Raw genomic sequence first — 27,860 nt, forward strand, 5'->3', positions numbered from 1 at the left:
GGGCGCGGGGGAGGGGTGCGCGGCCGGAGGCTGCGGGGGGAGGCGGGGCGGCCGGGGCTGCCGGTGGAAGGAAGCGGAGAAGGGGCAGGAGGAGGCCGGGCGGCGGCTGCTGCTGCGATCCGCGCCTGGGGGGCTGCACCCGGGGACCGGCTGCAACTGACCAGCCCCCGGTCCGGCAGCCAGGCAGCGGCGGAGAGAGGCAGCGACCGGCGGGGTGACCCGGCCCCGCTGCACCCGCCCGCGGCGGCTTGGGAGCGGGGGGGCGAAGGGAGCAGCAGGAAAGTTGCGGCCGCTGGACCCCCTGCCCGCACTGCAGGGGGAGGTGGGCGCGGAGCAGAAGCGGGGTGAGGGGCTTGCAACCTCCCCGGGATCAGCAGTACTGGACTGGCGGCGTCCGGAGACGCTGGAAAAGCGCGTTTTCTACCTTGGAAAAGGAACCAGCTGTTCGATCCCAAGCGAAACATCTGGCGTTACCAGCTACTCAGTGGATTTCCCTCCCAAAATATTATCTCCAGCTCCTGATTCTTTCTAGCCCTCCATCACCCCTTTTCTAGATCGATCTAGATCTTTTCTAGATCTATCTATCCCCATACACACACCCCTCTCTATCTATCCCCATCCACCCCATCTATCTATCCCCATTCGCCCATCTATCTAGCTATCTATCCCCATACACCCCCCCATCTATCCACATCCATCCTATATAATCTCTGCCCCCCCCCCATTTCTCCAGGAGCAAGTTTCTTTCTCAAAACATACTCCAGAGCCAAAGGGTTAAACGTCCAGTCTGCAGCCCCCTCGCCCCAACCGCTGGATGTGACTCGGGAGCTCTTCAGAAAGAAGGTAAGTGACGCGGCTTGATTATTCTCTGTAGATAAGTGGATTTCTCCTGCCTGTTACCTGGAATTGGGTCAGTTTCACTGTAGTTTTGAAACCTGTTGCTTGAGTGTGCTGCTGGCTAATAGTCTCAAAACCCCAACAGGTGTATGACAATCTTTCAGCTGCTACTCCCCAGAAAGTGCCAGAAAAGTGTGTGTGTGTGTGTTTAAAATGGGTCTTCTTGTACCACCCTTGGCTGCAAATGAATCTTTCATCTGCTAGTAATATTTTGCCTTGCACTGATGTCCTCCTGAAAGCACCACTGGGCGCATTGTTGTAAAAGCAACAGGGTGGGCCGGGGGTTCATAATATTTCAGACACCAGAGGCTTAACAAAAAGTCAATCTGGCTTTTTAAAGTTCCCCTTTTCTCTGCCCATCGTGGGTGTGGCATCGTTACCGCGGTGTGTGCATTTGTGTGCACTGGGGTGTGTTGAAAGCAGTGGCTGGAACGTGCCCAACGGGAGCCAGGGGCGATGCTTTCGCAAGCCACACACACAAAAAAAGTGCCTCATCAACTTTGCTTTTACTTTTATTTCTTTCAGGGACAAAGCTTTGCCCCTTCCCTGCTTGGGAAATAGCTGGAAACATTTGTTTATGGAACCTGCAAGTGAGAAATTCTCCCCCCTCCTCAACGGTTTTCTTCTTCTCAGTTGTGGTTCTCACCCTTGAAGGCTTTGGACCTGAGGCAGCGCCCTCCCCCCCCCCCATTGATTTTGAGCGCCTCTGTGCAGTAGGAAACAGCAAAACGCGGTTCTACTGTTTCACTTTGGCATCCCAAAATACTTCAGATTCTTTCATTTCAAAGGGCTCAGGGAAGGGGGCAGGGAGGGGAATGTTTACAAACAAGGACAGGTTACAGAGGGGAAGAGAAAGGTAAATGCAGAGCTCTGGCCTTTAGCCATTTCTGGGCCCAGCACAGATCTACCCTGTGGGTCCTGGTATTTTGGGCTGTGTTTTCCAAGATATCCAGTGAGGAATCTGAGCAATGGAAGCCACTGGCTGCTCTGCTGTTGTCACTAAAAGAGAAAAGGATTGTGGTGAGAGAAATGTAAAAGGACCCTGCATTGCATAAAGAACCCTAAAGCGTGCTGTTGAGTTGTTTTTTTTAACCCTGATTTATAGCCACATTTGGCTGGCAGTATCCTCCTGTGATATACTCAAAGAGTGAAAACTATGACGTCTCTCCCATTCAGTCCTGGGTGGTCCTAGGTGCAAGCATGGGATGTGGGTCATTTCTCTGCGACAGACAGATAGATGGATAGATATTATTCTGGGACATATTGCTTCAATCTCACCCCAATTTGGTGCCAGCCCGTCGCACCCAGCCCATGGCACTGTTCCCCAAAAGACCCTAAAACCCACCTCTTGATGTGTATCACCCATTGTTGCAGCTGCTGCTGGGGTGATTGGAACCTCAGTCCTTCCAGGACTGCGTGCGCTGGATTCTGTTGTCGTTCACACGGCCTGGCTTAATCCCCGAGGGAAAATGTTAGTGGGCCGTAATCCCCTGGGAGGTGGCAGGCAGTGGGCGGTGCTACAGCAGAACCCACCTGCTGTCAACTCCCAGCAAAATTCCCTTTATAGAGCCATGTGTCGAATAAAGTCCCAGATTGTTTCACTACATTGCAATGTGCTGATTGGGAAGCTCCTGTGTGGAGTGGAATTGCTTGGTGGAAAAAAAATGACTTCACACTGAATGTGTTTGTGTGCGTTCTCTCTGGGGCATATGCACTGTAATAGCGGCTAGAACAAGGCAGACTGTGGGCCAAATCCAGAACTCCAGGCACTTTGGACCCTCCAGACCCCACAATCTTTTTATTTGCTTATTATTAATATTGTTGTTGGCTTTTTTATTATTTTCACTGGAGTCTGGACCTTGGCTATACCTTGACCAAGAAGTTTGGAATTTGACCAAAAAAAAAAAAAAATTGGCTACCCCTGGGATAGACTGTCAGGGATTCTGCAGTCTAGAGCTAGCTTTGAAAGAGGAGTGTTTGTTTAATCATCAGATCAGGGACTGGAAGTTATGACACTTGTGTTCTTTTCCCGGTTCTTCCATTGCGTGATCTTGTTCAAGTCATTTGCTTGCTCTTCAGTAATGCCAATGACAAGCGTTTGAAAATGATGAGTCATCTCTCCACACCCCCCTTGCTGCAAAAAAAAATACAAAATCCATGAGTTTAGTTTAGAAATGATGAGATTGCTAAAGAAAAGAATAAATTTTGTGGGATTTCTGTAAGGCCTCGGGATTCTGAGACTTTGATGTTCACAACTTGAAGCTTTTTTCATAACCATGAGGGCTAGTAATGTACTTTAAAAAAAAAGCCCAAACAATCAGGAAGCTGAGATTTTGATGTATTCACGTGACTCCAGCAGCTGGGGCTGCAAGAAAAGCCCCAAGTAGCTCAAAACTCTCAGTTAAATTAGGAGAGCTGACATCACTGTTTTTGTGCCTCTGTTTTCCCAAGAGGAGACTATTCCTTGCTGTTATAGAGGAGTTGTGAAGTGTCACTGATTAGGGTCTCATGGGCTCCTGTGGGAAGTTTGCCTGAGTGCGGAGTACAGATCCCATCTGGCTGAGAAAGGTTTTGACCTCCTCCGATGACATTCAATCTATAAGAGCAAAGTATTATTTCACAAGGATATTGGGATATATTATACTCCTCCTCTAAGCATACATATGAGTGGCAATGTCAGCATTAACCCCTGCCCACCCATTAACCCTAAATCCTGCCCCCGAGCCTTCAAGTCCTCTGCCCAAGTCAGTTTAGAACCAGCACGGAGTCTTAGAGACTAAACTTCATATCCATCCTGAATCTCCTATAGTCTAAGGTCAGTAGCAGCCCCAGAAGCTTTGAGTGGTCCCCAAAATAATGTGCAGTGGAACTTGCTAATTGTGGACTGGAACGGAACAAACTCTGTTTATAGTGGAAGAGAATGGAAAGCCAAAGCTATTTCAGTGCCCTGCAATGTTCAGATTACAATCCGCGGTGTGACAGGGCAGAGAGTGTGTGTGCGTGTGTGTGTGTGTGTGTGAGATCCCTCCTAACAGATGGTTACATGCCCCTGGATTATTCTGTGTATTCTGGAGTGCCACCCTTAGTGCTGGGTGCTGTCCCGACACATAAGAGATGGTGCCCGAGACGTCATTAGATGAGCAAATAGCATTTCCCTGCCGTATTTATTCCTTTGATTGGAGTAAATGCGCTGCTAGCCTAAATATCACATTTAGAAGCTTCCTTTTCACGTGGGGATCAAAGAAAGTAGAAACGGAAGAACCATGCGGGCTGATGCCCAACACCGGATTTTTCCCTATGCGCACCGGCGATGCTCTGGTAGCTTTCCATTGCAGGAGACCTCTCCCCTGCTAACAAGCTGGCTTGTCTCTCTGCAAAAGTGTACTCTGCCAGGGTAGTTAAAACGATACAAGCCTCCCCTAGTTATACCGGTATAAAGGTGCTTACAGGAAGGGGCAATAAACTATACCAGCAGAAGGCACTTTTATATCAGGACGAACGCTAGGTGTGGACCAGGCTTTAGATCAGGGGTCGGCAACCTGTCAAAAGCGCTGTGCTGAGTCTTCATTTATTCACTCCGATTTAAGGTTTCGCGTGCCAGTAACACATTTTAATCTCTTTCTATAAGTCTATAATATAGAACTAAATTACTGTTGTATGTAAAGTAAATAAGATTTTTAAAATGTTTCAGAAGCTTTATTTAAAATTAAATTAAAATGCAGAGCCCCCGGGACCGGTGGCCAGGACCCGGGCAGTGTGAGTGCCACTGAAAATCAGCTCGTGTGCCGCCTTCGGCACCTGCGCCATAGATTGCCTACCCCTGCTTTAAAATGTTCAGTCAAGCGCCCTCTTGAGAAGGGATCTTGCATGTATCATGTATGTATAACACACGACTGAATGAGGGTACGTCCACACTGCAGAAAAACCCCCATGGCAGCAAGTATCAGAGTCAGGGTCAATTGACTGGGGTTCACAGGGCTAAAAATAGCAATGTAGGTGTTGGGGCTGTGAATCCCAGAAAAGGGGGGAGTGGGTTGACCTGGGCTCTGAGACTCACTGATGTGGCTTTTGTTCTGCACTGTGGATGTGCCCCGATTCTGCAAACACTTAGAACGGAGCTGCTTGACTTTAAGACCAAAAGAAATCCTGCTGAAATCGTTTGTGAGGGAAAATTTGGTAGAAATTTTGTCATGTTCATAGAAACTTTTCATGGGGGGATAAAGATCCCCATTGCCCATTCAGCTCTGTTAGTGACGTTTCTGCCCCAGATGTTGATTTGCACCAGTTTGCATCATGGTTTTCCTGATCGGCCCTTGTCCCTGTGTGGATGGAAGCTGATTCGTTACTGTGTGCTTGGTACATCTAGTTACAGGTGCATTCAGCAGCAGTGTGTGACCCTGGCTTTGTGCCTGCAGCTGCAATGGCATCTGTGCAGATGGACTCCTGCACCCAGATCTGATTGCAGGACTGGGGTTGGGTGATCTCTGCTTTAATGCAGATGGTGAGATTGTTAAGATGAAAGGCAAGATTCTACCAAGAACTCCGGGCCAGATTTCCAGGGGATCGGCACCCAGGACTGGGGCTAGATTCTTCAAAGCACTCAGTGCCCAGCAGCTCCGATGGTGAGATTTTGCAAAGATCTTGGCAATGCGCCCCACCCGCTGAGCTCATCTGAAACTCTTGGGTTTCAGGAAGACGCAATCCTTTCTTGTGTTCCAAAACGTGAGCAGCGCTTGGCCACTGGTGCTGAGCAGCCTTGTAAAGCAGATGTCAAACCAAAGGAGGGCGGAGGGCAGGGACTCTGAATGGGACTGAACTAAGCGGAGCAGTTTGGCTTGGAGCGGGAGCGTTCTCTTGATGTTGGCTCTTCATTTCCTTTTGTCTCCGGGTCTCTGCTTTATTTCCCAGTGCCTTGTCTCCTTTTCCAGCGCATCTCCAAGAAAAGAGTACGTCATAGTGTTAAGGAACATATGTGAGCGTAATGAATTGGAACAGCCTCGGGTCTCCGGGGAGGCATTGTGGCAATCCAGACGATCTGGGGCCTAGTCCTAGACCTGACATTTAACGTGGGCCCTTAGGCAGGTTATTTAGACCCAGCTCAATCGATGGAAGGGAAATCAGTGGCCGTCAGGAGCCGAAATCCCTTTGAAGAGCTGGGCCTGAGAACCTGAGATACTTAAGCTTGTCCTCAAGTCTGTCCCCGTTCAGCTAAGCCTGTGTTTAAGTGCTTGGATAAATGGTGCCTGGACGCTTTGCTGAATCAGGGTCAAAGTAACTAGTGATTTGGGGGGCCCAACTTGAGACAGCCTGCGGGGTGCTGGAGCGGCCCAGTTCCCGTTGATTCTGATCGGTGTGGTGGGTGCTCAGTGCCTCTGAAAAAAGAACAGGAGTCCTTGTGGCACCTTAGAGACTAACAAATTTATATGAGCCTTGACAAAGCCCTGGCTGGGATGATTTAGTTGGGGATTGGTCCTGCTTTGAGCAGGAGGTTGGACTAGATACCTCCTGAGGTCTCTTCCAACCCTGGTATTCTATGATTCTATAAGCTTTCATGGGCTACAGCCCACTTCATCAGATGCACAGAATGGAGCATATAGTAAGGAGATGTATATACACATACAGAAAACATGAGGCACTAAAAATCCAAGGCCCCCTCTGGAAATCGGGCTTTGAACTTCTGTGATCTGTTACCACCAGCTGGGGAAAATGCCTCCCTGAGTGATTGGGGAAGAGTGGAGGATGGGCTATAAGGCTCGGGTTCCAAAATTGGATTCCCTTAACCCCTCAAAGTCCGAGGGCATTTGAGGTGTCAGTCCTGGGCCGCCTCTAGATGAAATGGTGGATGAAATGCCTCCTCCCTGGAACGGGCTGCCGACATGCTAAGTGGCGGTGCTTAGTCCCAATGTTTTAGTCAGGATGCTCCTGTGGTCTGAAAATCCCACAGAGGAGAAAGTCTCTTTTCAAAGACACTCAGGCCTCATATCTGTGATGGGACGGACCAGACAAAATGAGTTGGGACTGGGTTTTGGTCCCAAGCTACACCCCCTTTTCATCACTGTCCCATCTAACTGATCAGCTCTGTGCTGCCTATACCCCACCAGGTGCAGGGGGCTGATGGAGGGAGGAGGTGGACCCATAATACAAAGTGCTCCTGCAGTCCTTGGCTGGTGTAAAGATCCTTTGGGGGCATGTGGCTCAGAGCAGCCTTTAGGCTGCTCTAAATTATGACATGGGCTGGCCCAGCCCTGAGTCAGACTAAAGATCAGGGGAAGAGGGGGATGACTTACTACTCTTCTCCCCCCCTGAGGGTCCCCTTGCTCTTTGTAAAGATCATGGATCTCCATTTTATTGTGATGACCTGGCTTTTGTTTAGGGACCTAACCACTGCTCTCGTCCAGCTGTTAGTTACTAGGGAACATGAAATAGCTTGTCTAGTGAGAAAGGGGCAGAAGGACCATAATGCTGTGTGGAAAATGTCTCCAGGCAAACGGTCCTGTTTTGAGCCAGCTAGTTATAATGGAGGGTTTTCCTCTCTCTTTTTCTTTATTACCGTCAGGATTATTTGCATGAAAATGGGGTTTTTGCCGCTCTCTGGGGTTTCCCTTCTCCCTCCTGACATCATGTTTCTTGTTTCTGGTGTCACCGTTGCAGCGTTGCCAACTCTTGACATTTTATCGCGATAGTTGGTGTGGGTTTTTTGTAAACCCCCAGCTGCTGGAGTCCCGTGACAGTGCAAGAAGCTCATCTTCAGTTTAAAAGAAAAAGGTTTCTAGCCCTCACAGTGGCAGATAAAAGCTTGTGTCCTGAGTGTGTCCTGAAGGCTCAAAATCCAGACAGCAGATAAAAAGGACTCAAGATGCATTATTTGTTATTTTTAAGCCAATCTGATGATTTTGGGGGGCCGGATGAGTGATTTTAGGATGCTTGCAGTTGGTAGTCCTGTAGCTGACTGCCACAGAAATGACTGTGATGTTGTTCCTTCAGGTAGGGAGTTTATAAGCACTGGAGCCAAATTCCTGAGTTCTCATGCAAAAAGTTCTCGAGTCCCTTAATAATAGAGAGAGCAATAAAAGGAGTGAAGGCAGGATCTTTTCCATACAGAGTGTTCCTGAAAGTTTTTTCCACTAGGCATCAGCTGTCTTGGCATCCAGCATTGGTTTTATTCATTGTTTTTTGTGTGTTATTAAAATGGCTTGCTAGACAGTTAGCTCACAGCATCCAACGTTATCTGCAAATCACCTCCTGTTTTCTGTGCGAAAACATCTGTCTTAGCTTTCTGCTTTCCCTGGACACTTAATTCCTCTAGCATATTTCCCCCCTCCCCTTGCTCCCTCCCCACTCCCACCTCCCTGCTGCAAAGGACTGGTGGCTCATATGAGGTTATCAGAAACTTTGTGCTCTTGAATCTGAACAAAACCGAGCAGGGCTGTTTCTTTAACACTGGGGGTTTGGATTCAGTTCATAACCCAGATCTGGGCCCCACCCAGAAAAACTCTTCCAAGCCCTGGTGTGTTTTGCAAGCTTGGTTTCGTGGCTGGCTCTCTCACTGTAACAAACCAAATGCAAAATCCCACATCTCAAATTTTGGGGCGTGTGAAATGCACGTTCAGATTGGGTTCCAAATTTTCCAGCTTTCTAGTTGAAAGAGGAAGCATCTGGTAGTTGAGAATGCCAATTTAGGGTTAGATTTTCAAAGGATCTGGAATAGGAAATATCATGATCTCAAAAATTGTGTTCTATCCTAGACAGAGTCCTATACCATGCCCATCACCATGGCACCTGGTCCCTTTGCAGTAGTGCTGTAAAGGATGGGACTAGCATCTGTCACACTTTTTCTTTAATTTTTCTGTGGGACCAGATACTCAAACACAATAAACTTGCCCTGACCTATGAGAACTAGAAAGTGAAACTGACTAAAAACATGAAGTGAAATTGACCAGCCTGGTTTTACAGTCAAAAGTGAAAAAAATGTTAAGTACCTCAATAGCATCAGGGATGAGAGCCCAGTTGGACACAGAGATTGCTAAATCCTGGTCTTTTGACTCCTATTTATTCTTGTGGTGAGTGACGGAGCAAATACAGACGCTCCTTTTTTAATATCGTGTTCACATTTTTAACAAGTTCTGGTGAAAGTTTCACAGCCAGCATTCTAGGACCGGCTAGCTGACAAGCGCAGCTATGGGGGTTTCTCATAGCTTGAAGGACAGTTCAGATAGGGGAGCGTCACTAGATGGTCTGAGAAGAGCGAGGTTCTCATTCCAGTTCTGACAAGGATTCCGTGGGTGAGTCACTGCACCGCTCTGTGCTCAGTTTCCCCTTCTGTGCAATGGGGAGGATAATACTGTCCTTGCTCCCGGAGACCTTGGGGAGGGTTAATTAGTTCATCTCTGAAAAGTGCTGTAAGCGCTTAGCATTGAGAGCTAAGAAGTGGGTAAACAGGGTGCTGAGGAGGGCATAGGAGGAGAGGCAGGCATGATACCTTTCTCTGCCTTACTGTAAAATCCAGGGCCAGATCAGGGGCCCTATGGGTGATGCCTGTTGGATGGTATCTGATGGCATGTCGGGTGAAACGTCACTTTACAACCTGATCCAATTCCCAACAACCTTCACTTTTCCAAGCACCCCTGCCCTCCGCTCCCCCTACCCCTTAAGGCATTAGCTTGGTGGAGGGACAGCTGGGGACACACATTATCATGTCTTCAAGCCCAGAGATCTGGTTCTAAAGTGATTAGAGCTAATTGCTTTCCTCACAGACAAAAAACCACTGCGTGAAGTCTCCTGGCTTCTTTCTGCTCTTTGTATAATCTCCTCTGAAGCCTTGATGAGGGATCGTCTCCCTCTTGATTCTTAGCTGAACCAGCAGGTTCATAGATTCATAGACTTTAAGATCATCCAGTCAGATTCCCTGCATAACTGTATCCTCAGCATTGAAACGCCCTTGAGCGCTAGCCTTGGGGATCAGGTGCTGCCGGAGCTAGGGGCTGCCCACGGCACAGGTCCCATCGGAGGAGTCTTTCAATGTCCCGTGGTTCCCAGACATGATTTGGTGGACGTTGTGATGGCTCCGCTATCTTGGAGATTAGACCTGGTACATCTGAGTGGTGGTGATGACTGCTGGATTGACGGTGCTGGAGAGCTCTGTATCTCCAAAGGACAGGTGCAGCGTCCGTGTAGCCTAATCTCCAGCCTGGCTCAGTCCTACCCCAGAGAGAACTGTCTCAGGAGGTGAGAGGGGAGCCCAGAGGCTCATTCAGGCTTCAGCCGCCCGGCCCACTGGGATGGTGATGCACACTGCAGTGAGGGATCGATCTCCCCACGCCACACCCCGATCCCATGGATATTTGCAAAGTTAGGCCGGGCTGAGAAGGAAGGACCCAGGTCGGGATTACAGACAGGCTGGGGAGATGCTTTCTGAGGCTAAACGCATCCTCCGCCTTCTCCACAGCAGCGCCTGCTCAGGTGACGTGATAGACACACACCTTTGAAGTCCAGGGTTCTGGAGTGGCTCGTGCTGGGCTTGGGGGTTTCTGGCCGAGGCTGGGCTGATCAGAGAGCTGGCAGGGTGAGTGGTGAATAATTTGCAATGCCAGGGAGTTTGCACAACCATCAGTCAGCGAGGCCTGATTCTCAAGCAATGTACAGGGAGGTTGTGTGGCTTAGTGACTGGATCAGGTCAGGTTCAGGACACTTCGGGTCTATTCCCTCTCACCAGCCATGTGGGAAGTGGATCAGCGGGATAAGAACCTGGGCACAGTGACTGAAGAGAGAGACAACGGATGCAGCTAGGCCTTAGTGCTGAGATTTGGGAGTCCCTTGGGGTGGGGCGTTGGGGTGTTGACCTGCTTTATTCCAGGCTATTTGACAGCGCTCCAAGGAGCAGGCATTAGAAGCATTAGCTCCGTTACGGGCTCTTTGCATGGCAGAGATGGGTCTTGGCTGAGCGGTTGTCCTGCTGCCTGGCCGTGGCTTGTTGAATGCTCCCACGCCCCGGAGAGCTAGTGCTATTTCTAATCCCCCGCTTGGTCATGACCGATTTGGGAAGCTAAAGGGGAATGCAGCGGGTGCAGCATATTTAGATCCCACTTGGCCATCTGAGCGAGTGCCACATAACGAGGAGCTGGAGACATCCCAACTAGATAAAAATACCAGAGCGTGGATTAGGGGCTGGTTGGCCAACAGCGGACAGAGCCAAAATCTCACATCTAGCATGACTACCTTAAAGTTAACAGAGCCTAATTCTCACTAAGGCCCACTCAACAATGTTCACAAATGGAAAACATTTTTGGTTTGAGGTGATTGAAACGTTTCATTTCAATTTGGACCCTTTTTAACCTTTCTTTAGTGTAAATTAAGTCCAACCGCAAATTTTTGTTCCAAGAGCAGCAAAATGGGAGATTATGAAACTTTTCCCCAAGATTTTTTCATGTCGGGAAATTGGTGGAAACGGGTCCCTTCCCGACAGGTTCGGTTTTGGTGAATCAACATTTTCTAGCAAAAAATCGTTTTGTCGTGAGATTCCTGGCCAGCTCAGTATAAAAATGCACCTTGTTTTTGCAAGTGAGACAGCCAGGGGCCCAGGGGAGCTAGTCTGATTTTACCCAAGAGTAACTGACTGCAGAATTTGAGCCAGCGATATGTAGTGTCAACCCCAAGATTGGGGCGTTGATTTACATGGATGACTTTTTAAATAGGGAGTTGAACGTAAATAGAAATGTGACCAGGGGGCTTATTTTAAATAGCAACAAAAACATTTGTGGTTCTTATGGAAACAGTTGCACGCCCCCCTGCCCCCCGCCCCTAGTCATTTTGGGAACCTAAACATGACAGCGCAAGACCCAAGAAGAGAAATTGTCTAATGGGACTGGATTCTGAATTCCCTTGCGCCCTTGGGTGCCAGAGATGAGAAGCCAAAGGACCACTATCCTCATACTTCTGAGAACCTGAACTCAGCAGGGGCCCGACGGAGGAGGGGAGCAGGGGCCCCTCCTTGCCCCTGACCACAGCCAGCTGGCACCCCAGCCAAGCCTCTTCGCTTGGCCACATAGGGGTGGCTGGGCCAAATTTATGTGGCACTGTGACCTCATGCACCAAGTTGCAATGGCATTCACTCCGATTTGGCCTGGTCCTGCCTCCACCATAACGAAGGGGCGGCTGAAGCAAACGTGTCCCCCTACCCCGCTTTTTCAGTCCTTCCAGCACGGACCCACCCCCGCCAAAAACCCAGGGAAAAAGAACCACACACAGGACAAAAAGCCAGTCTCTGCCCCAGCCGGGCTCAGGAGTGTTTTGAGGGGGGTTAGAAGGAGGTCGTTTTGTGGACATTGACAGGCAGCTTCCCCCATTGGGGTGAGGAGGAGCAGGGGAGGAAGCACAAAGGGGCTCCTTTGCCCACGCATCACATGGGCGACAGAAGCTGGGATCGTGGGTCGACATCTCGATGGTGCGGGAGAGATGCTAGGGAGGGAGGGGCTGGGCTGGGAAGGGTCCTGACTCCTGAAAGTGAAGGCAAGTAGCCGATGTTTGGTGCAATGGAGAAGAGGGAGCCAGTGGAGGGATGCAGAGAGGGGCCAAGCGATGGGCCAGGAAAACCATCTTTGCAACAGCCTCATGAATGTCTCTGAGCGAGGCCAAATGGCATCTGTCCGGGCCAGAGAGGAGAAGGTTGCAGCAACTGAGATGCAGGATAAGAGCCTGCCTGGTCTGGTCCTCATCGAGGCAGGGACTGTCACTTGCTCTGTTCACGCAGTGCTCAGCGTGATGGGTGTCTAGGTGCCACCATCCGACAACAACTGGCGGTTGTCTGCAGCGCTGGTCCCAGGATATGAGAGAGACGAAGTGGGTGAGGTGATCTGTTCGTTTGGATCCAGCTTCTCCTGGTGAAAGAGACAAAACTTTCATCTTCTTCAACCCGAACGCTTCTCTCTCCCACCAGCAGACGTTGGTCCAGTAAAGTCAAGATTCTCTCTGAGGCCCCCCCCAAGATACTATTAAAAACTCATCTCTGCCATAACAACTGTACTTAAATGCCAGGACTAGCGTTAGGGGGTAGGAAGCAGGGCAACTGCCCAGTGCCCCATGCCACAGGGGCCCCCACAAAGCTAAGTTGCTCAGGCTTCATGGTGGGGCTTCAGCTTTCTGCCCTGGGCCCCAGCAAATCTAATGCTGGCCCTGCTTGCAGCCCTCCCCGAAACCTACTCACGGCCCCCCAGGGGACCCGGCACCCCTGGTTGAGAACCACTGCAATAAAGGATATTACCTCCCCCGCCTTGTCTCTCTCAACAATCACGAGAGGGAGGAGTACGTTCACTTGCAGTCCAGGGCCTGACCCCACCCTCCTGCACCCAAGTCCCATGGATGACAGTGGCATTACACCAGCGCCGCTGAGATCAGGATCAGGCCCCACGTCTGCATCCAGTGCTGATGAATGCACAACAGCTCAGCCAGACAGGCGCAGAGGGACAGCACCCTGGATGCAATACACCCGAGACCTAGGGGGTTGGTAGCAAACGCATTGTTGGGACCGATTCTGATCTCACTGATCCAGGGCGAAATCCAGAGGGACCCTATTGGCTTCAGTGGTGCTACCATGTGAACAGAGCAGAGCTTCTTGGGAAGTGCTCCAGGGACTGACTCGCTTCCCGGGTGGGTGCAGAGAGGGGTCACATGTAAGGGCAGGGGAGTCCCAGTGCCGGCCCATCTGCAGCACCTCTGCCCAAGGTGCAGGAAGACGATTTCAAGGCTGGGTGGTAAACGTAACAGGAGTGGCGGAAGGGGTTAAACTCCTAGTCCTGAGAGTGCTGGAGTCTCAGGGGAAGTGATCAAAGCTTTTAAATACCTCCAAGGGAGCCATCTAAAGGAAGGATGGAATTAGCCTGGGTAAGGAGCAATGGCCCCAAGCGGAGGAAGGAACAGTTCGGTCTTTGCAGAGGGAGTTCTTTATCAGGACAGTTGAACAGCGTGCAGCCATCCTCCCCCACAGCCTGGGGACGGGACCTCGGCCCTGCAGGGGCAGGGAACTCCGGGGGCGTACAAGCTGCTGTTCTGCCTAAGGAGCATCACAGCCCCCCCACTCTGCACTGGGGGAAATGGGGCACAGGGTGTACAAGGCGGTGTGTCCGTGTGTGCTGTATCTCTGGATCGGGTGCAAGTGGATCTGTGTGTGCAGTGTGTGTGTGTGTGTGTGTACATTTTGGCTTGCTGTGGGCCGCTGGCTCCCGCTGTGTGGTGACCGACTTTGTCCCACTGGCCGCAGTGCGTTGCCACCCGCCCAGATTCCTGCCACAAAGCACAGAGGCGAGTGCCAAAAAAGAAGCCCTCAGTCCGGGCTGACAGCATCCTGCCTGGAGGGGCCAGGCTTTCCCCCAGGATCCTGGCACAGAGTGGGTGGCTTCTCCTAGCCATTGCTCTGGGTAGAACCAGAGGGCAAAGTCTCAGGGGTTGTGGTGAATTTTGATCTAACAGAAAGTCCTTATTTCAAAGGTGGGGGGCGGGGGGGCTGGTGGGAGAGCCAAGCTTGTGTGTTGCACTGCTCAGTACTTCCCTGGACGGGACCTAGGGTGACCAGATGTCCCGATTTTATAGAGACAGTCCTGATTTTTGGCTCTTTTTCTTATATAGGCTCCTATTACCCCACCCCCACCCCCGTCCCGGTTTTTCACACTTGCTGTCTGGTCACCCTAATGGGACCATCTGGGAGAGCAGCAACCCCGACTTTGGTTCTTGGTTGCCTGATGGGCCCTGGCTCTGGGGTGAGGGCTGGATGGCTCAGTGGGTTGAGAAGGGGCTGCAGCATCCATCCCCCTCGGTTACCTGTTGGACCCCAGCCCGGAGCAGCAGTAGCCAGCAGCAGCGACAGTCAGGTGCCCTTTTTCTCAAACAGGTTGGGTAGGTCCAGTTCCCGGGGAGCTGAGCGCTGGTGAGGGTGGCTGTAGTTGGTGCTAATTGCCCCCCAAGGGTTGAACTGGCCCGTGGGGACTGCACATGAGATCTTAGCGCCTGGGCCCCGTTTCTGACGACCTTGTGGGATGTCAACAAGAGGCAACCGATCACCTGCAGCTACTCTTGAGCTGGAGTAGGTCAGAAGCTGGTCCCATCCCCAGGAGACCCGCCCTCTCCAGCCCGGGCTTGGATCCTCTGGAGGTGTCTCAATAAAGCCTACGTTGAAGATGGGATGAGCCTGTCCCATCCAGTCTGCCGAGGGGCCCCGCACTGGAGCGATGCTTGTGCTTGATATTTCCCAGCTGCTGTTCAGGGTTCCTCAGGAGAGCTGCTCTGCCATCGCCGAGATCTCACGGTCTGGAAGTCATCCCTGGGATCTAGCCTGGCCTCAGCTTTATCTGGGTGATGCCCATTCATACCCTCTCCTTCCCTGGGGCGCGGGTCACCGAACTCACTGATGGCATTTTAGGTGTGGAATTCCAAAGGAGATTAAGGGAGTCTGGTGCCTAACTCTCATTTCAGTGGGATTTGGGTGTCTGATTCCCATAGGTTCATGTGAAAATCTCATGCTTTGTAAGCACCCGTCCCATTGAAACCCTCCCTCTATGAGGAGCAGCCACACTGAACGACACCCGCTGCACTAAGAGGCGTGACAATGGATAGACGCGTACCCTCTGATAATTGCAGCCGCCATTAGCGGGGCATCAGTTCTTGGGATTTTATTGGGTGTCTTGCGAGATTTGTCATTTTCCTTAAAGGTCCAGCTCCTGGAGTCAGGTGATGATGAGCTCTCAGCTTTTATTTCAATAAGAAAAGACTTTTCCTAACCCTCATTGTTAGAGAGAAAAGCTGAAACATGTAACTCCCCAAAAGACTCTAAACCCAGAAAGGAAATAACAAGATCCCTGACTTCATTATTTTTTTTCAATCTCATGATTTTTTGAAGGCCTGTCTCCTGGCGTTGGAGGCTGGCAATGCTGCACCTGAGCTGGCTGGGAACCTCACAAGAGCCTCAGGGTTATCAATCCCATCCTCATTCTCTGAAAGCATAGGCCTCTGCCACCTGAGCTAATGAAGAATCCTCACTGCAGTGTGGCATCTAAGACACAGAGCGAGCAGTTCCCAGTTCTTTCCAGCAGAGAGCTGTGGTGCACCCACATTTGCAACGATGCTTCCCCCATGCAGCTGGTTCTTTGATTATAAAATGTCCCTAAGGGATTCAGTGTTAGGGTTAAGAACAGAGCCACCCTTAAAATCAGAACTGCCTGGAGGCGTGGTCAATATTTACGGTGGAGGTAAAGAGCTTATACAGGAATTGACTTTTGTCTCTTACTATTTTTATGCAGGGAGGCAAGGACGCCTTAAAAAGTCCTGGGACTCTCAGGACAGCTCAAATGCCGAGAGGAAGAGGAGAGGAGATCTTCTGAAGAAGTAAAGCAAGGAGCCTCCACCTCAAAGGAAGGAACTGAGGCAGGATGGGATCTGTTTATGGAGGCTGGATAAGCAGGTAAGGAGGGATAGTCCCTGAGCTTCTTTGTAGGTTTAGATATGATGGGGTAGGGAAGAGAAAGACCTGGAATCTGATGCACAGGGACTTCAGTCAATCTGTGGAACTCACTGCTGCAGGAGGTAGCCCCAACCCCTGCTCGGTTTATTTTTGTGGCTTGCTGTGTCCATAGGGCTACAGCCATTTCATCCCTCGCTTTACAGCTAGAGGGATAGTGCTTTGCTCAAGCACACCCAGTGAGTCAAGGGCAGAACCTGGAATAATCTATCTGAGCAACTCACTGTCTGCAATGCGTGTATCTCACAATACCCCGGGACACAGGGCGGTGCTTTTCTCCCCATTGCACAGATGGGGAAACTGCGGCACAGAGCAGCTAAGGGACTCGCCCAAAGTCACACAGAGAGGCTGTGTCAGAGCAGGGAGTTGAGCTCAGCTGACCCAAATCCCATGTTAGTGTCTTAATCACTGGACCATCCTTCCTCCTGTGCTCTCTGCCTCACAGCCTGTGTCCTGTTCACTGGCCCATGAATGGAAGCCATGCAAGTTCAGGTAACATGGTTAATCAGATCTCAGGTTTCAGGGCAGCGAGTGACCACCTGCTGGGATCAGGAGGGAATTCCCTCCTTCCTCACCTCCTTACGTTCCACGCCGCACAGGCAGTCAGGTGCAGTGTGGAATGTTTTTTACTTCCTTTGTCTGGAGCATCAGGTCTCGGCCATTGCCGGAGGCAGGGATGCCAGACTTGACGAGCCGACAGTCTGTTCTGCCGGGGCAACTCCGCTCTTCTCCCTCGCCCAGCTCCTACTTACTGGATATTACCAGGTGGCCGGGGTCAGAAAAGTGACAACTGATGTCCCCTTCTTATGCAGACATCGGTGTGCGAGTGTGTGCACACGTGGGGATGCGTGTGTGTGTACACGTGTGTGTATGTGTGCACATGTAGAATCAGAGCTCCTTTAGTGACACGGATGAGTACTTATCCTGCTAGCCCCCTGGAGCCATCTCAGCTCTGGGGGAGGGAGCTGGCATCTGTCTATTCCCATTCGCCCAGCCCAGCTTCAGGATCAGGTGGATTCAGTTCTGGCTTAGCCCCTCGGGGTCAGGGTCACGTGCGGGATGGCATCTAAACCACACAGATCGTGGGGTGGTTCTTACGAGCCTGGGAGAAGGTGTGGGGCTGGTGGGTAGAAAGCCCGTCCTTTTACTTGGCAGCTGAGCCAGTCAGACCGAGGATCTGAGACATGATGAACGTGGGTCCGCCCGCTGTTGAGGCTGACCCCACCCCCAAGAGCAGAAGGATGCTCCCAGCCATCCGGGTTTGCAAGGCAGGGGATCCCAACCATTCACAGGGAATTTTAGAACATTAATTGGACACACAAGCGGGCCAGGTGCTAAATGCTCGGTCCTGGCCCCGCGGAGCGTGACGTGAGGGCCCTAAACAGAGCAAAAACCAGGGTGAAGGGAAGAAGGTAAAGATCAGGGGATGATTAATAGGCTCATACAGCCACTTAGAAAGCGCCTGATCCAAAGCCCATTGAAATCACGGCAGATCAGTCGGTCCCTGGAGCTCTGGATTGGCTCTAGGGCATGGACACACGGGGGTGGCTCCCCTTTAAATCTCACTTCTCGTAAGGTTTGCAGGAGGAGTGAGTTTTATGAGGGGATTGGAAGTGAGGCCAAGGCACTGGCAGTTTTGCAGATAGTGTCCTATTATGTAGGGGCAGCCTAAAAGTCTGAGTGCATGCCCCCGTCTCTCCTTCTGGGGGCTGGTGCAGCAAACAGATAAAAGCCCGCTATTGTTGCTAGCTAGTGGAGTTGCTGCTATTGCGTGAGACTGTGCTGCAGCTCCTTGGTTTGATTTTGCTGGTGACCTGTGGTGGCATCAGTTCTGGAATGGGATGGGGACATGGAAGGAAACCGGCCCATACCAATGTATTCGCACTGTTGCTGTGACAAGGACACAAAATGCATCGAGAAGGGACCATCAGTGAAGCGAATTCAACTCACTTCTGCATCAGCGATGTGGGAGCTTCCCTGCCCCGAGCCCCTGGTGCCCAGCACAATGCCCATCCCTGCGAGATGAAAGGGGCAGCCATGCCTCCGGCATTGCTCGGAGCAGAGGGGCCCGTGGAGGAGCCACGGATTAAGCTAGAGCCAAGAGACTGCGCCCACGGGAAGCTACGACGCCCAGCATCCCACGCTCCATGTCAGGCCGAGATTGAGCACCACACTGCACACGGGGACCTGTTCGCTGGCGAGCCCCTGCATGGCCTGAGGCTGCCCCAAGCTGGGCTGGTCGGCTCCACGATGTCTCCTGGTGCTCAGATGGCGACCCAGATAGTGTCCGTTGGCCTCCTAGCTTGGGATGTGGCCTTCCTTGCCTGCATTCCTTCTCCGCTAGCTCCCTTTACGTTCCTGGTAAATGTTGTGAAACTTCCCCTGAAGCCTGGAAGGCCCAGCTCTAGCCAAGATGGCTAGCAGAACTGGGGCCACATCCTCAGCTGAATCTGAATCTGCATGGGTGTAAATGACAGCACAGGCTGCTGGGCAGCGGAGCAGGAGACCCAGGGAGTTTCTGTGAGCCAACATCTGTCTCTGAGCCTGACTCTGATCACACTTAAACTGGGGTAAATCCAGAGTGACACCATTGTCAGTAGGTCAGAGTCTCAGCTAATGTATATTGGCTGCAGCTTCCTGGACATCAGTGCAGCTGCACCAGTTTACACCAGCTATGGATCTGGCCCAATATGGATTTAAACTGGTGTAATAGAGAAGAGAATCAGGCCTCCTCTTTTTCCCCTCAGCATCCAGGCGGCACAACAGAAGCCTAGAGGCTTCTGCATCCATTTAATTAGACAGCTGCAGAACGTAAATTGCAACAGTGTTTCCTCTTTCTCAGAGGACAGATTCTTCTAGCTAATTGGATGAGTTCTACTCAGACCCTGTGCTACCGTCCTGAGCTGTTTAACCCAGGAGCAGCTGGATTGCAGGGGTGTGTGAGCAGCGGCGAAGGGCTGGTGCCTGAGCACAGAGTGGAGGTACACGGGAAATGTTCTGGCATTGACTTCCTAGTGGGAGTCCTGCTATGGGACCAAGAGTCGGTGCGTGGTGAAGGGAAGCATATTGCGATACATCAGCAGCCATTTGGGACACTTGAACGGTTTGTGGTTTGGACTGTGAGAAGCAAAGATCTCGGCTCCACGTTGAGGCTTGAACCAGGGCGGGCCCAGGGGTGCGTCTCAGGCTGGGAGCAGATGAGACACCGAAGAAGGTGCCCTCTCCAGGGGAGGTCAGAGCCAAGGGCCGCAGCTACTTAATTCCAACCCTGCCGAGGCAGTGGAGCAGTTCCCGGGAGCTCTCTCGAACAAGCCGACCTTTCAGACCATGGCTCAACGCTCCTGCAGCTCCCCGTCCAAGCCGGGGGAAACAATAATAAACACAGAGCACAAGAGAGTTCATCTGTGTCGACAGCGCTTGAAAAGGCCAGCAACCTTCAGCCCTCTTGGCTTGCACCCGGCTTCCGGCTGCGATCTGGGCTTTGCCACCAGTTCACTGCCAGAGACCATTGCACGAAGCTGAATGAGATCTAACAGGGGTACCTCAGAGGGGATAGAGGGGAGGGTTTGGCTGGGATAAGAGCCCCAGGAAGTCAGTCTGAGGCTCTGAATTTAAGACTTTAATCTGAATCAGAATTAGAATCTGAATCTACTCGGAATCCAAACTTTTAATCTGACCATGAATAATTTCCCAAGGATAGAGGTGCATTCACCAGCCCTGGCCATTTTAAAATTGGATGTTGTTCTAAAATACATGCTCGAGTTCAAACAGGATTTAATACAGGGCAGTTCTCTGCCCTGTGTTATACGGAAGGGCAGATGAAAGAATCAGAGTGGTCCTGTCCGGCTTTAGAAGCTAGGATCTGGTAATCAAAGACACACATCTTAAGTTGCATCTGAATGAATCAAATTTGAATCCTGCATCTTAACAGGAATACATTTAAAATGAATTGTTGCTGGAATCAGAACTTGATTCTTAGTCTTCATTTGAATACATCTCGTTTGAAGTTTACTTTGACTAAATGTAATCTGAATTTTACTCTGGATTTGGATTTTAGGCCCTGATCCTGTACACGTTTACACAAGAGCTTCATTCCCGTTGAAACGAACGAGACTGTAAAGTTAAATGGGCGTAAGAGTTTGCAGGGCCAGCCCTTCATCTTAATTTGAACCTTAATCATTTGAGTCAGCATTTTAATGAATTTGAGCTGAATCTTAATCTGAACTGTAATTAGAATTGCAGGATATTTTAATATGAGTTTTAGAGTTAAAGCGTCGAGTGCCTAAGTGATTTTGGAGCCTATATTACAGTGGTATTTAAACTCCTAAATCAGTTAGGTTACATCTACACTGCAAAGCAAATTCCATGGCACTGAATCTCAGAGCCTGGATCAATTGACTTGAGCTTGCAGGGCTCGGGCTGCAGGGCTACAAATAGCAGTGTAGACGCTCCCGTTTGGGCTGGAACCCGGGCTCTGAAACCCAGTGAGAGGGGACAATCTCAGAGCCCAGGCTCTAGCTGGAGCAGGAGCATCTACACTGCTGTTTTTAGCCATGCAGCCTGAGCCCCATGAGCCTGAGTTTTCCTTTGCAGTGTAGACGTACCCTTAGGTGCTTTTGAAAACGTTGCCCTGAATCAATTTAATTGGCTTCTGACTCACTCCTTGACCAGACTGATTTTAACCCAGCACCCTGAGCTCTGGATCCCACATTTGCTGGGCTCTGGCTGTAGGTGCTTCCCCGAACAACCGAGCAACGCAACCGCCTCAGCTCCCTGGGCTGCCTTCGGGGCCCCCATGCTGCCGCCAGCTCTTGCTGGGGGAAAGACGGAGCCTTGAACTCAGGGCTCGGTGGGCAGATGTGCAAATCCTCCTGGAATGTCTGCGCTGGTTTCGTCCACCACGAGAGACCTTGGACGGGGGGTCGGATTCCCTTTAGGCAGAGCTTTTCCGGTCTTCTTTGCACAGCAACTTTTCCCCTAGTGCTGTCTGTGGCCACTGGCCATGTTCCTCCAGTCTGAAAATACCCCGTGCCCTTGACTAGGCTGGGCTGGCTTTCCCAGGCTGCTGGCTGAAGGAATGCTGTGGAAGATGCACCCTCTCCAGCTGGTTAATCCCTGGGGCCTCAACCGGCTCCTCTGGTCAGCGTGTGCGGAGGATCAGGGGTCTTGCCCCGCATTTCCCAGGCCGGGGATGCTGCAGAGGCAGCTCCGGGCCAGACACCGTGGGCAGGGCACTGGGGCTGCGTCCAGCCCTCCCTTGGCTGCTGCAGGAGTCTCAGGCCCCGGTCAGCATTACCCCAGACACTGGCCGACAACTTGGTGAGGGCCCCTGATGTGTGATGTGGCCTGGCCCAGCCCAGATTTAGTCTGCAGTCACCCGCACAGCTGGCTGCTCTTGACATCCCCTCGCTGTGTTTGCTGCCTCCCCGGTGCCATTTGTGCCACCTGGGTGTGAAACCGCATGCTCCTTTGCCCGCCGCCCCTTAAACCCAGCCTGCATGTTGCGACCGCCCTGCTTGAGTCACCCCGGGAGCCGGATCCCCTCTCTGTTCCTGGCAGGGCTGGTGGATCACCTGGGGAGTCCAGAAAAGGGTCAGGAATTCCAGACCCCAAAGACCAAAGAATAGCCTGGGAGGGGTCCTAGCCCTAGATCTCCTGTCGCCGCCCTGGTAGGTGACTGATTGCCACCTCCCTGACGCTGCTTCTACCAGGATTTCGCTGGGAATGGCCTCTCCACAGACCTCTCGCTTGTGATCGCCCTAGCCACGGCCAAGCACCCGGAGCAGACACTGCTGGGTCGATGGGAGGATTCCTCCGTTGACCCAGCTCCAGCCTCTCGAAGAGTTGGGGGGAAACCTCTTCCCTCGCTGATGGGACGGTCTAGACTACGGCGCTACAGCTGCTGTGCCAGAGCTGTGCTGCTGTGGGGTGGATATACCATTCATTCTGCTGTCCCCGGGGCCGAGACACGGGCTGAGGGTGCTGTCAAGGAGCAGGTGTCTTGGAAGAAGGACAGGCACTGATGTACTGTTCTATCTCCTGTGTTCTCGTCTAGCTTCCCCCCACTCGGTCTTTCGTCTAGTCACCGTGACGATGCCTCGCCCGTATTTTATGTCCGGAGATCGCCATGTGCTTTGCAAAGGAGGACGATAATCTTAGCCCCATTTTAAAGAGGGGGGAAACTGAGTCACAGTGCAGGGCTGGGACTTGCCCGAGGTCATGCGGCAGTAGAGCTGGGACTAGAAGGCAGGTTTTCTGGCACACTAGCTGTGAGGGCGCGGTGCACTCCTGCTCTCTTGGGAGGAGTGGTTGGCTTTGTAACGTCCAGCCAGCCAGGGACAGGCCGCAGCTCCCCCCTCACTGCACTGGAGCTGCGGCCCCCTCCCGCAACTCCTGGGCAAAGATGTGCTGTCCAGACTGGCCCTCGCTCGGTTACGTTAATGCTGCAGCCGCCCCCGGCTGACTCAGGGTTCACGAGCAGTTCGGCGTCCCGTTTTCGTGCTGAAAGGAGCGAGGGGGCTTTTCCTGGAGAGGAGCAGGGCCTCTGAGCGGGGACGAGTGGGTCAGAAAGACGATGAGTCGCTATTTTGCTGTTTGGAGGAGAAAAAAGAGAGAGAGAGAGAAGATGCTGGGCCAATTTCTGTGAACTCATAGTCCAGGAGGAGAGTGGATGACTCAGGAGGCAGCAATGGAGTATAACTAGGTCACTGGTTCAAACAGGAGCCCCCATTCAGATAGTTCTGGGGTGCATGGGCAAGGGGGGGTCTTTGCTGGTCTTGGTTTGTGCCACCCTCCAGAGTATTGGTAGGTCTGTATGCTCCAGGGTGGTGCCTGACATTGGACGTAGTCTTCCTCCCCCCGCTCTGAATTTTTTGGCAGTGACGCCCCCAGGAACTGGGATTACGGGACCTTTTTATCTCCAGGGCGCTGGTTTGTCTCCAGTGCTGGTCAAGGAGCGTGACGGGATTGGGGTAGGGAGCTGCTTGCTACGCGGATGCCAGGTCAAACCCCTCCCTGCCCCAGGTGGCTTGGGAATGGGAGATGGCTCAAGGCTCTGGGTTCAAATGCAGCCCGGGCTGCTAGCGGCACAAAATCGTGGCCAAAGTGTTACTGAGTTGAAGGTGCTTTTCTGAGTGCTGCTTCGAACGCTGGAGTCCTCGAGGGGTTTGTTATTGTAGGGTTGCTCATGGGCATACCGGTTTGTTGCTCCTGGGTGTTGGGGCTACCTATACAGGCTTGTTGTTGGAGAGTTGCCCATGAGTACAGGGGGAGCACGTGCAGGTTTATTATGGTAGGGTTGCTGGGGCAGGATGCTTTGCTTTTATGGTTTCCCAAACTCCAAGGCCAACAGGGACCTTTTGATCCTCTAGTCTGATTTGGTATTGTAGGTTGCTGTTGAGCGCTGGGGCATTGGCGCTAGTGGAGGAACAGGAGTCCTAGCCACAAGGTAAGAAAGCATCGCTGCTCTTGCTTCGGGTAAAATCTGTGCAGCAGATTACACGGGCCAGTAGCGGAGACGGATGGAGGAGGCTGGCCAACCCGGAACAGCCACTGAGCCTTAGCAGCTGTGAGGTGTTGGGATAAGGGGGGCTGCCCAGGAGAGTGAGGGGTTAATGGAGACCGAAGGGAGCAGGGCATTGGAGCAGCAGGGTGGGCACCTCCTCTTGCTAACGGCAGCATCTCTGGTTTCTCTCCAGGCTTTGCGTGCCTGGACTGGCCCTGGCTCTGGCCCTGCTGACGGCCCAGCTTTGCCAAGGCAGCAGGAAGGTGAGTCACCAGACCAAGGATCTTACAGCTGGGCAGGGGGGTGGATTGGTGGGGTGGGGGAGCAGCTTGGGAAGCATGAAGCTCGTCCATGAGTGATCTCATCAGCCCCAATGTCACATGTGCATCGCCACTTCCTGGAGTCACAGGCCTCATCACCAGCTAAAAAAGCTCAAGAAACTTGGCTGGGGCATCCCTCTTGGGGTCTGCTGCTGGGCTAATGGGGATACACCCTCTCCCCTGGAGCCAGGGTGGCCCCGCAGGGCTAACGGGGATAGACCCCGGCCCCCTCCTCCAGGGCCAGGTTGGGACGCTAGGCAGGGTTGGTGACCTGGAGACCTTTCTCCTGGAAAGCAATGGGGAGGTGCCCCATAGGGGGCGCTCTCCTTTCTCTGAGGGTGACGCCAAACTTGCTGGCTGCACCTGGTCAGTCACAATCTCCTGGTGCTTTTTGGGGGGTTGTACTGGCCAGTCCCAACTGGAGGTAGATGGTGTTCTCCCTCCATGAACCTCCCTTGGGGCTGGGTATGTTGTACTCCAGCACTGCACTGCCTGGGATGTTGCTGTGGGCTGTTAAACAGCTGCCATGTTCTGCCCCAGAAGTGGCTAAAAATCAGGCAAAGCAGGAGCAAGTGGGAATGGTAGGGCAGGGATAACCCCCTGGGGCCTGATTTTCAATGACGCTGAGGCTCCTTTATGCTATTCAGGCAGGAAACATTCCCCTGAGAAAGCCCTCATCCCGGGGCCTCCCCTGGCATAAGCATCCGGTGCTCACCCTGCTCCCAGCCCCCTGCATAGGGGGTGGATCAGGGATGTTGCTCGAGCACATTGTGCTCTGGCTAGTCTCTGCTTTCCCCAGCGCATATGAGGCTGTGAGAAGCAGAGCATGAGTTAGAGCAACCTCAGGGCTGCTCTAAATTACACCAAGGTCCAGGCAAGGCCCTGTGTGCAGGGGTCACAAGTGTAGTGGAAAGTCACAGTGTTGCCACAGCAGCTGGGGGGCGGGGGGCTCCTGGGTTCTATTCCCAGCTGAGAGTTGAGGGAGATGGGGTCTAGTGGTCAGAGTAGGAGGGGTGCTGGGAGTCCGGACTCCTGGGTTCCATTCCTAATGCTGGAAGGGAGTATAGTGTAAGAGTCAGAGCACCTCCCCCACCCACCCAATCCCATCTCTGGAGGAACAAGTAAAGATCAGGCCGTGGGTTAACCAGTAGCAGAGGGAGGTACAGAAATAAGTGGGAGAAAGAGGCTTAAGATTCGTGCCAGATTCTGCCCTGGGATTTGCATACGCCATGGGAGCTGTATGCACGCGGCACCGAACAGGGACGGGAGCGCACTAAGTGTGCGAGGTGGGCAGGTTCTCTGGGCAAAAAGCCTCTTCCTTTCACCAGATTCTCCGTCTGGGGGCTCTGCGGGCAGCCTGCATGTCAGGGCTGCCTGTGGGCTGGAGGAGAGGCCAGGGCAGGGGCGATGTGTGTTAAAACACAGCATCACATCACGGACAAAGTCTATGAGAAGCGGCATGCTGGGGGGGAGGGGAGCTTCCGAACCACCGTCATCGAGGAAATTCCCAAAGAGCCGAGCCAGCAGGCAGTGTTCTCCCTGCAGCCTTGGTATGTTGCAGTGAGCGCTGGCGGGGGCAGGAGCAGCATCTTGTCCGTGTTAGGTGTTTACAGCCCGTGGAAATCAGCAGCAATCTGGGCTGAGGGGGAAGCCAAGCACTCTACGAGGTGGGGTGGTTCTGCATGTGTTTATCCGGGGCAGCATTGCTAACCTGGCTGTGTGTTGCAAAACGGAGCTTTCCCTGGCTCCGCCAAGCAGTTCCCGTCCCCCCAGCCCTTTCTGCGCCAGTGTTCTTAGGCACCAGAGGCCCCCGCGCAAAAGCCAAGTCGTGAGCCGACGTTCACCCTTTGCCCTGCATGTTGTGCCCAGTCAGTGAGCGCCACACGCAACTGTGCTGATCTGCTGGTGTTCTGCGCCCACTTGGGCACACGGACACACAAGGCGCCAGCAGTCGGAGGATCAGGCCCTCAGCTGGGGCAGTTTGGGATTTGGAGCGGCGGGCCCTGCTGCTAGGGGTGTGCAGCTGAGGCTTGGGGACAGCGGAGTAGGGGCTCCGGGCATCACTCAACAGCTGACTGTCATCCTGCCTGGAAGCCCCCCCGATGCAGCCATCTCCTTCGCACATGGTCTCAACGTTCAGCTGTTACTGGCTCAGGGCAGGGCAGGGGCGAGCACCCTGGAGGTGAAATGCTCCCTATCTTGTTCCAAGCCCTGAAGTCAACCGGATCCTTACATGCAGAAGCAACCCAGAGAAGAGCTGATTAATAATCCGATAAAACAATCCCTAGCTCATCTCACCAGCAGATCTCAAAGCGCTTTGCAAAAGGGGTCAGTATGAGTCCCCACTTTTTACAGCGGGGGAAACCAAGGCACGGCCCGGGGCCATGACTTGCCCCAGGTCAACCCGCAGCAGGGAGTAGATCCTGCATGCCAGGCCAGTGCTCTGCCTACTACGCCACAGGATTACGGTAGCATTGAAAGCCCTCAGCTGGGCACTGCAGAGATACAGCGTGCGAGACAGTCCCTGCCCCCTTGCTCACAGTCTGAACAGCCATAGGGGAAACTGAGGCACAGCAGCCAGCCACAGTCACCCAGCAGGTCAGTGACAGAGCTGGGACTAGAATGCTGTAAGCAGCTGCCCAGAGTCTTTGTGTGAAGGGGCAGCGGGGCTGTATCCAGACCTGCCCCCACTGCTTATACTGCACCGGCAGCTATGCTTCCGAGTGCTAGAAAGGCTCTGAGGCATCGTGGGCCTGAGCCCCAGCAAGCGTAAATCGGCTTTGCTCCAGATCGACTCCAGTCGATTGGCGCCCGTTGATGCCAGCAGCAGACTTGGCCCTCGGCTCTCAGTCTGGCTGTGTTGTTCCTTAAGGTGCTGTTGTTCTTGGGGTGGAAGGAGAGGGGGCCCCAAATCTTTTGAAATCTCTTTCCCTCCACCCACCTCCACTGCTTCTCTGGGAGCAGATGAAAGTGCCGGGTGCAGGGCGGCCGGGTCCCCGGTGTGGAACTCCCGGCCTGGCCCGCTGGCACTTTTCAGCGTCCCTGGACATGAAAAGAAAAACGTGAGAAATTTCTGATGCGGACACGGGGGCCTGGACGGGCTCATGGGGGGAGGCTGTTTGACGGGAGTGTCACGGAGTCCCCGGGCGATGCTCTGGAACTGCTCCCCACAAAGCCAGGCAGGACTTTGGGAGCCTCCTCTCCCTTCGGAGCAGACTTGTTCAGGGCAAGAAGCTCACACGTCTTCACCTCCTGGGTCTCTCCTTGGAGCATTTAGCATCCTCTGCCCCTCCGTGCGCTTCCCACAGCGAGCCCACCCAGGCTGGGTCCTGGGGAAGCCACAGGGTTCTGCACCCCCACTTTGCAGTCAGACGTGACTCTCAGCCAGCAAAACAGAGGTTTATTCGATGACAGGAACAGAGTCTAAAACAGAGCTTGTAGATACAGCGAACCAGACCCCTCGGCCGGGTCCATTCTGGGGGGCAGTGAGCCAGACCCCTAGGTCTGCACTTCACTCCTTATCCCCAGGTAGCTCCAGACTAACCAACCCCTCCAGCCCCTCCTCTCTGCTCAGCTCCTTTCCCGGGCCAGGAGGTCACCTGATCCCTTTGTCTCCAACACCTGCAGTTGGCACCTT

General features: G+C 52.7%; 1 protein-coding gene across 2 annotated transcripts in view; it reads left to right on the forward strand.

The window, feature by feature from the left end:
- The first annotated feature begins 289 nt into the window (after positions 1-289).
- The window catches only part of ADAMTSL4 (ADAMTS like 4), a 134,210-nt gene continuing 106,639 nt past the window's right edge, over positions 290-27,860 (forward strand). Inside the window, exons 1-4 of one of the 2 annotated variants that reach the window (XM_032790120.2) lie at positions 290-344; positions 734-843; positions 16,182-16,342; positions 24,097-24,166. In XM_032790120.2, coding sequence (XP_032646011.1) covers positions 16,311-16,342; positions 24,097-24,166 — 102 coding nt within the window. In that variant the 5' untranslated portion in view covers positions 290-344; positions 734-843; positions 16,182-16,310. Of the gene's footprint in view, positions 345-720; positions 844-16,181; positions 16,343-24,096; positions 24,167-27,860 lie in introns of those variants that run through there. The other variant, XR_012656852.1, reaches the window with a different exon arrangement.

The sequence above is a fragment of the Chelonoidis abingdonii genome, chromosome 11 (genome assembly GCF_003597395.2).
Source record: "Chelonoidis abingdonii isolate Lonesome George chromosome 11, CheloAbing_2.0, whole genome shotgun sequence".
Lineage (NCBI taxonomy): Eukaryota > Metazoa > Chordata > Testudines > Testudinidae > Chelonoidis > Chelonoidis abingdonii.